Source organism: Jatropha curcas, chromosome 3 (genome assembly GCF_041381405.1).
Source record: "Jatropha curcas cultivar XTBG-Jc1 chromosome 3, XTBG_Jcur_1.0, whole genome shotgun sequence".
NCBI lineage: Eukaryota > Viridiplantae > Streptophyta > Magnoliopsida > Malpighiales > Euphorbiaceae > Jatropha > Jatropha curcas.
The window spans coordinates 26,176,993-26,191,066 of NC_143153.1; the positions used below are offsets into that span (position 1 = coordinate 26,176,993).

The following is a 14,074-nucleotide window of genomic DNA, read 5'->3' on the forward strand; positions in this document are numbered from 1 at the left end:
TTATATTGTCCCATAATTTGTGTTCTAATATAATTTGAATGTAGATTAAGAAAATTTGTTAATATGATTAACTACAATTATTTGCTTATTTTTTCTTAATATATGTTAAATTATTCTTGAAATTAATTAAATATTTAAATAAATAGAGTTTTATTATGTTAATTTTGTTTATGTCAAAATTTATAATAATATAATAATTTGACTATTATATTTATAGATTTTTTTGAAAGGAGAGTATTATATTTGTAGGAAAAAAAAATATATTAAATGAGAATAAAATAATAAATTTTAAATATTATTCACTAAAAAAACAACAATTTTGAACGGATAAAAAAAAAATAGGACAAAAAAATTATCAGGAGGGATAATACATAAACCCATGCAACTACAACGTACAACTTATAATAAAAGGATCAAACTGTATGTTGTGACACATTTTGGAGTGGTTTTGTAATTAACCGAAAGGAAAAACAAGAAGAGAAAAAAACGCTGAATAACAGAGACGGAGGAGAAGAAGGGAAGAGATAGAGAGAAAGAGTTGTCCTTTCCTTTACAGTCTGTAGTTACTCACTTCCACCAACCAACACTCTCCACCTGACCTCTAAACCGCCATTTTTAACGGACTTTTCCCCTCTTCCTCTATCTCTATGTCTTTATAAGCAAACCCTAATTTTACATTCTAGGGTTTCTTTCTGAGATGAATTATTAGAGCTTTTTTTATGCTTCTTTTTTTCTTTCTTTCTAAATGAGTCTCAGTTATTTCACTTTGTTCTTTTTATTCTTTACTATTTTCAGTTCAGTTTCAGCTTCTGACCAATCGGAGCTCCGATCCTTACTTGAGTTCAAGAAGGGTATTGAGTCCGACCCGCTTGACAAAATCATTTCAGCATGGGATCCATCTTCTTTAGTCAACCGGAGTTCTTGTCCGGACTCTTGGCCCGGCATCACCTGCGACACTTCTACCAGTTCAGTCACCGCCATTACCCTAGACCGCCTGAGTCTCGCTGGTGACCTCAAGTTCTCTACTTTGCTCAATCTTAAGTCACTCCGGAACTTATCTCTCTCTGGTAACCAGTTCACGGGTCGACTTGTACCCACATTGGGATCCATGAGCTCGCTTCAGTACTTGGATCTATCAGACAACAAGTTTTCTGGGCCGATCCCAGGTCGGATCGCTGAGTTATGGAACTTGAAATATATAAATTTATCAATGAATGGTTTTGAAGGTGGTTTTCCGGTTGGTTTGCCGGTTCCGTTCAGGAATCTGCAACAATTAAGGGTTCTGGATTTGCATTCTAATAAGTTTGGAGGTAATGTTCGTGAGGTGTTGAGTGAATTGATTAATTTGGAGCATTTGGATTTGAGTGATAATCAGTTCTATGGTGAGCTTGGTGGTCTCAGCGTAGAGAATGCTTCGGGTTTGGCTAATACGGTGCGTTTTGTCAACTTCAGCGGAAATCAGTTGAATGGTGGGTTTCTGAGAGCAGAGGTGATTGCTTTGTTTAGGAATTTGGAAAGTTTGGATTTAAGTAACAGTGGCATTAATGGGAAATTACCTTCATTTTTGTCTATGCTGAATTTAAGGGTACTTAGATTGGGGAATAATCAGTTGTTTGGACAAATTCCGGATGAATTTTTGAATGGGTCGATGCCAATTGAAGAATTGGATCTTAGTAGCAATGGATTTACGGGTAATAGAATCTGTATCTTCTGTTTGTAATTATTGGGTTTTTGATTTGTTGCACATATATTTCTTTTTTCTATTTTGGTTAGAATTTCTATTGGAATATTTAGTCAATGGAAAGTAATAATTTCTATGAAATTTAACTAATTTTTAAGATTAAATCTATCTTTACATATTCAAAATTGCTGGTTTTATTGATTTTGAGAATATGGGGTTGGACTGTTCCTTCCCTCATCTTTTTTATTTTCTTTTCCATGTGAAAGTGACTTTATTTGGTATGATGTTCTTGACTTGTCTACTTTTTTGCTGTTAGCATCGTTGCAGGCAAAATTGAGTGTGTTAGGTTGCAATTTAGGAAAATTATTCTAACTGTATGTGCACTGTTTTGTTCTTCAATTTTATTCTGTGACTTTCTACATGCAGACTGAATATTTTCACATTGTAATTTATCAGGTTTCTATGTTGAAAATAGAATAATAGAAGTTTAGAGAAAAGGAATTGAAGAGAGGATATGGACACACACGAAATTACATTACAATCATAAATAGAATGTGAATATTACTTGAAGTTTGGTTTTGATCACTATCAAAAATTTGTAAATGGGCGTGCATATTATGATCCACTTGTTCTGATTACTCAATGCTATATCATCTATGATTCATGTTTCCATCCGTGCGAGTTCTGTGGTGAATTAATTTTCTCATGGTGACTTAGTGCAGTTTGTTGTCTCTCTGATATGCAGCATTTATCTATATGCAGGTCTTCTACATCGAATTAGTTCGTCAACTCTGGATGTTTTAAATCTCTCTTCAAATGGTTTATCAGGCTCTTTGCCTGCATTTATTGACAAATGTACAGTTGTGGATCTTAGTAGAAATAATCTCTCTGGTGACATGTCTGTTATGCAGAATTGGAAAGCCACTCTGGAGGTTCTTGATTTGAGTTCAAACAAGTTGTCTGGAAACGTGCCAAACTTAAATTCTCTGTTTTTAAGATTAAGCAAACTTAACCTCAGGAATAACTCCCTAGGGGGTAACTTGCCTTCTCAACTGGGGGCCAGTCAGGGATTGTTGGCAATTGATCTCAGTTTAAATCAACTTAGTGGGCCTATCCCAGGTGGCTTCTTTACTTCAATGACTTTGACGTACCTGAATCTTTCAAGAAATCAGTTCACAGGGCCAATTCCTTTGAAAGGCTCACATATGGGTGAATTATTATATTTACCTTCCTATCCAAAGATGGAGTCTCTTGATCTTTCCCACAATTCCTTGACAGGTGGGTTGCCTTCAGAAGTTGGTAACATGGGAAATCTCAAATCAATTACTCTTTCAAACAATAACTTATCAGGGGAGCTGCCAGTTGAATTGAGCAAACTTACCTACTTGCAGTACCTTGATTTATCCAGCAACAATTTTGAGGGTAAAATCCCTGATAAGCTTCCATCCAGCCTAATTGGATTCAACGTGTCCTATAATGATTTAAGCGGCACTATTCCAGAAAACCTGAGAAGCAAATTTAGTATTTCTTCATTTCGTCCTGGGAATTCCTTGCTGATATTTCCAAATGATGAGCCATCAACAAATTCTGTTCCCAATCAACTATCTAGCCATGGTAAACATCATAGTGCAAAGCATGGTGTTACAATAGCAATTATTGTTGGTGCAGTTTTGACTATGATGGTTTTAGTTTTACTGGCCTATCATCGGGTACATCAAAAAGAATTTCATGTAAGAAATAGATTTGGGAACCAAACTTCAGGGGAAGATGCTAAGGTTGAAAGATCTGCTCGATCCTCCCTTTTCAAATTCCACTCGAATGTTCATCACCCACCAACATTGTTGAGTTTTTCAAATGATCACCTGCTTGCTTCAAATTCAAGGTCATTATCTGGGCAGAAACAGTTTCCGAATGAAATTGTTGAGCATGATTTTCCTGGGGGTGTGGCTGCTAGCTTGGTGTCTTCAAATCCTAATTTGCTAGAGAATTGTCCAACAACATCGGGTAGGAAGTCCTCGTCAGACTCTCCACGAACTTCCTCTCCTCGTTTTGTCGAGGCACATGAACAATCTGTGAAGCTGGATGTCTATTCTCCAGATCGGTTGGCTGGAGAGCTATTCTTCCTTGATGCTTCACTAGCATTCACTGCAGAGGAGTTATCTCGAGCTCCTGCAGAAGTTCTTGGCAGAAGCAGCCATGGAACTCTGTATAAAGCCACTCTAGACACTGGGCATATGTTGACCGTGAAATGGTTGCGGGTGGGACTGGTCAAAAATAAGAAAGAATTTGCTAAGGAAGTTAAAAGAATAGGCTCTATAAAACATCCCAATATTGTTCCACTGCGAGCATATTATTGGGGGCCTAGAGAGCAAGAGAGACTTCTTCTAGCAGACTATATCCAGGGGGACAGCTTGGCCCTACATCTATATGGTAAGCATTTTATTTCCTGATAACTTTCTGTATTTAGCTTATTAATTTTTGTGTGCAAAACTATTGTCTTAATTTCAATAGGGTATTACAAAAGATATATTTATTCCTGCATTTGGGCATTTTTATGGTTTTTTAACTTATTCCTCATTTTGGGCATGGTGTGTTATGATATGCATGTTCTATATAATGCCTATTCATAAATGCTTAGATCCATGATGTGGCACGTTTCAGAACCTTGCAGTCCACAACATGAAGGTTTGCTGTTTTGGTCTTGAAAATGTTATATCTGTACATAGTCTTGTACCTTTACTTCTAATTGAATTTTGCTATGATTTTGTTCTTTAATATGCTGCATCTCAGCCAGCCAATTTGACCTCGTCACTGGAATAGCTTGAGTTAAGCTGGAACCTGCAACTATCTGGATACTACAGCTTTCTGATACTATCATTACTTTCGCTGGGGTTTGTCTATGTTTTGACAACCTCTTCGCTTATTCCAGGATTTTTTTTGATCCAATAAATAAAGAAACTTAGACAGGAACTAGATTAATGATTTTAGGTACTGTTTATTGTAACAATTGTTCAGGTACTTCTATTCATTAGGATGTATTGATAATTTTACAATTTTGCAGGAATGGGGTTGGCTGAAATATATTGCTTACAATTACATCTATTTATTCTTAAAATGGTGTCCTAGTAAGTCTGATAGTTATTTTTAGTTTTTAAATGGAGTTCAAGTACTTGTGGGCTTAGGAACTGAGTCTAAAAATATAAGTAATGCCTATTAGTCAGTTTTTTCATTGAATAAAATCAAGCAATTATGTCTTCTTGTGCTGTGCTGCAATTTCTAACACCTAGAACTTGTGTCATTTCTTGATAGGTTTTGAGTCCTAGATCCTGTTAGTATGAAGCTAGACGTTTAAATTTGTTTGCTTAACTTTTTCTCCTTTGCCTGAAGACAATATCTGCCTCGTTATCTTTGAGCCCTAATCTTGTGTTCCACAAATCCTAGCTTTAGTCTCTGAAAATGAGTAGTAACCAGTTTGAGTAAACTGAGAGTAGACTGGTTTATCATAATCTAATTAGTTAACAAGTACCTCTTTAGGAACTCTGTAGTCTTAGTATAGATCTGAGAGCAGTGTTCTGTTGATCACATAAAATTGTAAATTTTGGCAGCTATGTCGGAATTGAAGGTCAGTGTAGTGTTTGCATCTGCAGAACATTCGTAGTGTAGTAGACAGTAACCTTTCATGCTAATAATAATTTAGTAAGCCAATTTACATAGTTACTCTAAAGTGGATTTTGTAGACCTTACTGCTGGGGTGAGGGAGTGGTTGGTCTGGTCTGTTTGGTTTGAATTTTCATAAAATCGAAGAGGGAAACCCAACCCAAACCAAAACTCTAGAAATAAGTAAAAAACAAACACAAAATGACAGAAATTTCAACATACATCTTCGAATCGGTTAATTTTGGTTTTTATTTTTTTATTTTTTTTATTACTAAAACTTAACTGAAATTTAACAAAAACTGAAGTCAAATCTAACCAAACCGAATTACTGAAATATAACCAGTTTGGTTTAGTTTTCAGTTAACATTACCATTTGCTCACCCCCTACATGTGCCTTTCCATAGATCTTTGTAGGATCATCAGCGACGATATCTATTTGGATAAGTTCTGGTGGAAATACTGGAATGATGAATAGTAACTGATCTAATATGCTTGAGAGATGAATATGGATGTAGTAAACGTTAGAATGAGAACAAGGTGTTTGGTTTTAAGTAGTTCTGCAACTGGAAATAGAAAAAAACCATTGGCACTTAAAAGGGAAGGGGTATGAGAAGTAGATGTTGCGAGAGTGCAGTTCTAGTTAGCTGCTTTGTTGCTTAAGTCCTTAATTCAGGAGGAGAATCAGAGACTGTTCGGCAGCAGTGGCTTTAAAAAAGGATGGATTTAAGTGTCCAAGATTGAAATAGTGAGGAAGAAATTTGAAAAACTTTACATTAAGGTTAAGTTTTTAATTCCTTGAGGCGTCTATGGCTCAAGTGAAATATGCCTTGCACTTGCACATGTTTAAATAATTGATCATGATGCACTTGTTCCCTTGTGATTTGATTGGCTGCGCCAGATTGTCTGGTTATTAACTGGGAGAATGTGCTTTTGCTTGCGGTTTGAGATGTCGCTTGGCCATGAGTTTTTTTTTTTCATCTAGCTTTGGGCAGACAAAAATTTCCTAGAGTCTGATTTTTGTTAAGTTACTGCACCATAACTTGGATTTGAATTGCTAGGTTATAACTATTTGTGGCTGTTTGTGCGCACATGTTTCCAGTGTGTTCGAAATTCAGGGGTCTCATGTGATTTGCATTTTAGCTTCAGCATGGTATGTGATCTTAACTGGCATGGGATTTATGGGAGTAGGACTAGAGTTTACGTTGATGACTAAAATGGAAAGTTGCCAGATTGGCTTCTATATCTTATTATTTATATCTTTCTCTTTTCATCTAATAGGTGTAACCTTTATTTTCAGAATAGAGTTGTCACTAACTCGGGGTTTGGGCCTAACCAAGAGGCCAAAACTAGGTTTTCATTGTCAGTAGTTCACATAGGTCATTACCTATAAGATCATATTGATATTCCCTTTTTCAACTGGGGACTTGGGGAATCACAACAATCTTCAACAGTGTCCAAAACCTTTTATGGAGCTATTCTAGTAGTCAATGAATATATCAGTTCTAGCGTGATACAATTAGGTTAGATGGTGTTACTAATTTTTCCTAGTACTGACCATGAAAAAATCGTGGAGATACTGGAGAGATCTTCGCATCACTTGCACATGCTTGTAGAATTGTTTGCAAGGCTTTTTTTTAATCTTTCAACGAGCTTTTTTTCTCCCTTAGCTGATGAGTGTCTCATCAATTTATGTTATACAGAATCTACACCTCGAAGGTACTCACTTTTATCATTCAGCCAAAGACTGAAAGTCGCTGTTGATGTTGCTCAGTGTCTCTTGTACATTCACGACAGAGGCATTCTCCACGGAAATTTGAAGCCATCAAATATACTTCTAGAAGGTTCTGGTTATAATGTCCGTCTTACTGATTATGGTCTTCACCGCTTGATGACACCTGCTGGTATTGCAGAACAAATACTGAATCTAGGAGCACTTGGATACTGTGCTCCAGAACTTGCTAGTGCATCTAAACCAACCCCTTCATTTAAAGCCGATGTGTACGCATTTGGAGTGATCTTGATGGAATTGTTAACCAGAAGAAGTGCTGGTGATATAATATCTGGTCAATCTGGAGCAGTTGATCTTCCAGATTGGGTTCGGTTGTGTGATCAAGAAGGTAGACGAATGGACTGTATTGACAGAGATCTTTCAGGGGGAGAAGAACCGTCGAAAGCAATGGATGATTTGCTTGCTTTATCACTACGGTGTATTCTCCCTATAAATGAGAGACCTAACATCAGACAAGTCTTGGAGCATCTCTGTTCTATATCTGTTTGAAATTTTGTAAATGTGTCTAGGAATTAATTTTTGTCATTCCTTGACCCAATTGTCCATTTTTTTTTCACATTTTTTTCATTAATTGTTTTCTAGCATTCTGATTTGGGGCTAATTATCACTTTTTTCTTTTTTTGGGAAATTTTCTTGTAAAGGAACAACCAATCCATTCATTATTTGACGGTGTTTTCGAGTTTGATCTTCAAATGAAAAGGATTGCAATTCTTTGTGTTTTCAGCTGACAAAATATTATGTTTCAGTGCAGACTTTGAAGAGCATGGCATGGTTATAATATTATTTCTTACAATTTTTTTTCCATTTTTGTAGTCCTATCTGTTTTTTATTTTTGGGTTTTATTTATTTGATGAGGCATCGTTTTAACAAAAAAAAAAAAAAAAAAAAATCATAGAAGGTGCACTTATTAGATTGAAATAGATATTTATTTATTTGTAACACAATAAGAAGCCTTTTTTCCATTTTTAATTTTTATATAATCTTTTAAAAAAATGATTTATTGGTTTTCGAAACATCATAAACATTTAGTGACTGCCATTACTACTGGTCATCAACAACTACTATAACTTACCATTTTTATCATTTTTATGTATCTTTTTTTATATTTAACAATAAATTTTTTGAAAAAGAAATTTTTTTTTTATAATTTTAAATACATAATATAAATTCAAAACTTAATACTTTTAACTAATTTCAATATTATAACCAATTATTTATAAAAAAACATTATTTACGGCTATTGTAGAAAGCGAGTTGTAGGAAGAAAATTATTGAAAAAAGATGATAGTATTAAACGAGGGAGAAGAAGTTTTTGATGTTCTGCTGTTAACTAAACAAAGAGGGCTTGCCATTCCAAGCTTCAAACAGAGCTGATTTAATTACAAGTTAGTTCTCCGCCAAGAAAGCAATATGAGATGGTTACATCTTCAGTTCCACTGTGCCTGAACCGTTTTCCAAATCTGTCCATGACAATTGATATCTGGAACTCTCAAATAAGAGAAGCTGTGAATCAGAACAATGCCCAAAAAGCCCTTTTCATCTTTCGCCAAATGAAACAAAATGGCATAAAACCCAATAACTTTACCTTCCCTTTCATATCCAAAGCATGCGCCAATATGTCCAACCTTGATTATTCCAAAATCATCCATACCCATATAGTAAAGTCCCCATTTTGCTCCAATATCTTTGTACAAACAGCAATGCTTGATATGTATATGAAATGCCATCAACCAGACATCGGTTATAAACTGTTTGTAGAAATGCCTAAAAAGGATGTTGCTTCCTGGAATGTGATGCTTATGGGTTTTGCGCAAATGGGCATTCTTGATGGAGTGTTTCATATTTTTCAGGACATGAGGTCTACTGGGATCTTGCCGGATTCAGTTACAATAATGGCAACTAGCCAGGCAATATCTTGTATTAACAATTTGGAATTAGCTAAGGGTGTTCACTCACTGGGAATTCGAATTGGAATAGATTTTGATGTTTCTGTTGCTAATACTTGGATATCTTTATATGCTAAATGTGGTGATTTGGAGATGGCTGAGTCAATTTTTAATAGAATTGAAGTCGGTTTAAGAAGTCTAGTCTCCTGGAATTCTATGATTGCAGGGTATGCATATCTTGAGAAATTTTTTGATGCTCTGAATACTTACAAATTGATGCTGCGGGATGGATTCTTTCCTGATATTAGTACTATCGTTAGCCTGCTTTCTTCATGTGTACAGCCAGAGACGATGTTTCAAGGTAGGCAAGTTCATTCTCATGGAATTAGATTTGGTTGTGATTCAGATATTCATGTGGTTAATACTCTTATATCTATGTATTCCAAGTGTGGAGATGTTTACTCTGCAAGATGTTTGTTTGACAGCACATGTAACAGGAGTTGTGTTACGTGGACTGCAATGATAAGTGGTTATGCTGAGAAAGGTGATATGGATGAGGCCTTGACTCTGTTTAATGCTATGGAAGCAGCTGGTGAGAAACCTGATTTGGTCACTGTACTTTCTCTTATTTCAGGTTGTGGCCATACTGGTCTACTTGAAGTTGGAAAATGGATTGATGCTTATGCCAATTCTAATTGTTTAAAACATAATATTGTAGTTTGCAATGCGTTGATAGACATGTATGCAAAATGTGGAAGCATAAATGATGCTTGGGATCTGTTCAATACCATGCCTGATGGAACTGTTGTCTCCTGGACAACCATGATCGCAGGTTGTGCTTTGAATGGATTATTTGAAGAAGCTTTGAACCTTTTCTATCGGATGATAGAGTTGGAATTGAAACCAAATCACATAACATTTCTTGCCATACTCCAAGCTTGCACTCATGGCGGTTTTCTTGAGAAAGGATGGAAGTGTTTCAATATGATGACCAAAATTTATAAAATAAATCCTGGATTGGATCATTATTCCAGTATGGTGGATCTTCTTGGACGTAAAGGAAAGCTAAAAGAAGCATTGAAGTTTATTCAGGATATGCCTATCAAGCCTGACACTGCCATATGGAGTGTATTGCTTAGTGCTTGCAAGATACACCGCAACATTGAGATTGGTGAATATGCTGCTCATCATCTTTTTGAGATTGAACCTAATGTGTCTTTTCCATATGTGGAGATGGCTAACATATATGCGTCAGCTGGAAGGTGGGATGGAGTTGCAAGGATAAGAACAATGATGAAAAGTAATAGAGTGAGGAAGTCTCCAGGACAGAGCCTAGTGGAAGTCAATGGGAAATCTTATGCATTTACTGTTGAAGATAGAGGTCATTTTGATGGGGAAGTTATATATGCAGTTTTGGATGGTTTAATGTTGCAATCAAAAGAAGAAGTGTCTTGTGTCATTCATATAGAACTCTAGAAGGTGATTTGGAATACTAGTCTTTACTTCATGTGTAGAGAACGATATAGCTTGGTTGCCTTGGTGTAAAGTATGTATTGGTTAGCTAAGACTGTTTTGCCATTGTAAACTGAATTTTAATGTGTTCTATACATGTTTCTTAGGTCAAGAATTGTATATATAAGTTTCTCTAACCTATATTAGGAAAGTATATTCCTTGTATCCCATAAGCTATTTATATATACAATATTTGACTTTCCATAATGCTCTTTCTCTCAAGTTGGAGCATAAATATTAATCATGTTCAACTTGTTAGAAATATAATCGATCCGTTCTCCAAAATCCGTTTCCATGTTCTGTTTCTATTCCTTTGAAAATAAGTCAAACTTTTGACTAATCATTTTAGGGATATGTTATCCATTTCCACTTTTCATGTCTAATTCCATTTCCAATCCGTTTCTAAACTATGCTCGCAGGTTTCCTGTCAACATAACAATGGAACCATCCGTTTCTAAAATATATGTTTCTAATCCGTTCTTAAAAGCGGTTCTCTTCTATTTCTAATCCAATCCCCTTCTGATCCATTTCCAAGTAGAATGGATCAATCTGTTTAAAATTTTTCGTTGCTAATCTATTTCTAATCCAATCCCCTTCTGATCCATTTCCAAGTAGAATGGATCAATCTGTTTAAAATTTTTCGTTGCTAATCGGTGATTTTCTTGTAGTGAAGTAGACAAGTATTATTAAGTTAAAATCCATTAAAAATTAGGATGAACAAAAGAACGGTTAAAATGAAAAAATTAAACCAAATCAATGGTTTGTTTTTTAGATTAGTCAGTTCAATTTAGTTACTAATTTATGATTTTTCATTATTTCAGATGTTCGATTTTTGGTAAAAAAAAAAGGTTTTTTGGTTTAACTGAACAAAACCTAATTTGAAAAGTAAGTTGTTTCAGAGTTTTTTCCTCTCTTTTGCCCCTTTTAATTCTATTGATTGCCTGATTACTGCTGTGGGAGTGTTTTATGGTTAACCAAGTAATTAAATTGAAAAACTTCTCTTCAGTTTGGTTCCATCACCCACTAATTAAAATTCCATTTGGTTTATAAATTTGGTAAAGTCCATTTATTCAATCAACTTTAGCAGTTTGAATTAATCAATTTCACACCCTTAATAAAAATTGAATGAATATGCATGAAAAATACAAAAATTATGCATAATTTGCAGCATACAATTTCACATTCCAATATTGATACAAATAATTTTATTTTTTCATCAATTTTTAAGTCGAGTCTAATGATTTGATGCATGCCTCGAAAGAAAATTGACTGTCATAAAAAATTTTAAAAAAAAAAAAAAAAAAAAAAAAAGGCTTAGGTATAGGTTCACTTAACCCATGGATACATCAAATCAAATGTATTTAATCTAATGTGCTTCAAATATAAACCATCATCTTTCGCCACCCAAAAACAATTCTTAAAATCGCATCTTCTCAGAAGTGGTCTGTATTCCCAGAAAACTTTGAAGGAGCCATGTCCATGAGCCCACTCCATCTCACACTCGAAAACTGTAGTTCCAAAAATACTTCTCCTGAAACTCCATTGCATATGACCTGAAACTTGTAGGACATGAGACCCTAAATCATCATCTTTGGACTCGCAATGGACTTTCAATTCGTTATTGCCACTCAAACCATTTGTAATGTGAATGTAGAATCTGGGTCTTAAAGCTAAACAAGAATGGCTCGTAGCTAAAGCTAATATGGTGATTAGGGTACCATAGCTCTTCAAAGCACTCATGGTTTTGGTTTGATAATTTTGATTTAGTAATTGTGATGATATATTAATTTATTTAGTGAGAATTTAATGTTTTTATCAAATTATTCTTAGATTTGTTGTTGTCATTTGTAAAAAATGTTATCTGGAAAATCCCTGAGTTCTGATATTATAATCAAGATATTAATTTGATACCAATCAGTGTTGATTTAGAGGGTCTTAAGTTTTGTCACTCAATTTAATTTTTACTTAAAATGTAGAATTTTTAAATTTATAAGTCAACTAAAAAAATAAAATAGTTTGCTCGTAAAACTATGGCAATCTTTGGCAAAATTAGTTGTTATATATCTTCATAGTTATCCGTTGTTTTATTAGCATTGCATTAAACGTTAATAGTAATAACGTTTTATAATCTGTTCCCTCAAACTCTAAACAGTAGTATAAATGTTAAGACACTGAATACCATAAATAACAGAGATAGTATTTTGATTAGGTCAAAATACAAAATATTACGTCAAAGTTGTTGTTGAACAGAATTTATATGTAAAACTTTTAAAATAATTAAAGTATTTGGTTTAATAAATACTAATGTATTAAAATTATTAAATAAGTAAATTAATTAAATAAAATGTCTAATTTTTTTTTTTTAAAAAAAGGTAGCTTATATTTACATTTATGGTATTTTTCTTAATTAAGGAGTAGCTGTAAAATAAGAAGATAATATTATAATTAAGGCAACCTTCTTATAACCAACCAAAGTAGATTTATTATAAATACCTTACTTTATAATTTTTGACTTATTTTAGGTCATTTCTTTAACTTATAAATCAAATCAAATACTATTTTACTATTTGTTACTATCTATTTAAAAAGTTAGGTTTGACTTGATTTATAATCAAACAAAATACCTTTTTAATAATGTTCCCTTATTCCTTCTAAAAAAAATAATAATAATAACAATACTCCACCGTTCTTTATAATTAATAAGACATATTAGGTTACTCGAGCCTGATTTAGTTGGAGATCGGTTGATTTTGAATAACATAATTATTGAAAAAAAAAAAGAGATGCTATAAAAAAAGTGCCCATAATATCAAGCCTCATACGCCAAGGTTTTTAACATAAATAATTCAAACATTTTAGATGACAAAATTAAAATTTTCTTTTCGTTTATATAAGGCTACTGATAAACTCTAGGCAAAAAAATATATAATCCATTATATATATATATATATTTTGGATATATGGGAGACCCAATAGATTTGAATAACATTGTGAGCTGTAAATGGATCTGAATAATATTGTGAGCTATACAGTAGGGGGTAGCGCTCCCTTTGAATGACATTCACCATTCTCACTCCTTACATTTTCTACATGAGGTAAGAAAACCAATCATACAATACCCAATTTGCTTTTATGCATATATAATTAATACATGAGATACTCTCAAATAAATTATAAAAATCAAGTAATAGATAATTTAATTAAATAAAACACTTTATAAAAAAGTTTATTTTATCATTCTATTTATTTACAAAACGAATAGTACATAAGTTACAAAATTTATTCATAACTTCTAGTATATAATTTCATATCCCACTATTGACATGGAAGCTTTTTTTTTTTTTTTTTTTTTGTCGGTTTTTAATTTTAATTGAACTTATTTGATATGCATGCCTCAAAAGTAATTGATTTATGATATAATAATAATAAACTTTGTTAAATTTTTATTACTATATATATATATATATATATATTTTTAAGGTCTTGACATATAAAATCTTAATAGGTATAATAGCTTCAGTTAAGCCATTGGTACATGAATTGAAATTG

The 14,074-nt window shown here is 33.5% G+C and overlaps 2 protein-coding genes across 2 annotated transcripts; both read left to right on the top strand.

Moving 5' to 3' along the window:
- Positions 1-487: 487 nt before the first annotated feature.
- On the top strand, positions 488-7,850 carry LOC105636524 (Leucine-rich receptor-like protein kinase family protein). The gene is made up of 3 exons (XM_012219809.4): positions 488-1,691; positions 2,444-4,111; positions 7,039-7,850. Exons 1-3 carry the CDS (start codon positions 746-748, stop codon positions 7,614-7,616), a joined length of 3,192 nt encoding a protein of 1,063 aa, XP_012075199.1. The 5' UTR covers positions 488-745; the 3' UTR covers positions 7,617-7,850.
- Positions 7,851-8,184: 334 nt separating this feature from the next.
- Positions 8,185-10,652, top strand: LOC105636523 (Tetratricopeptide repeat (TPR)-like superfamily protein). The gene is made up of 2 exons (XM_037639938.2): positions 8,185-9,605; positions 9,732-10,652. Exons 1-2 carry the CDS (start codon positions 8,543-8,545, stop codon positions 10,487-10,489), a joined length of 1,821 nt encoding a protein of 606 aa, XP_037495866.1. The 5' UTR covers positions 8,185-8,542; the 3' UTR covers positions 10,490-10,652.
- The last annotated feature ends 3,422 nt before the right edge of the window (positions 10,653-14,074 follow it).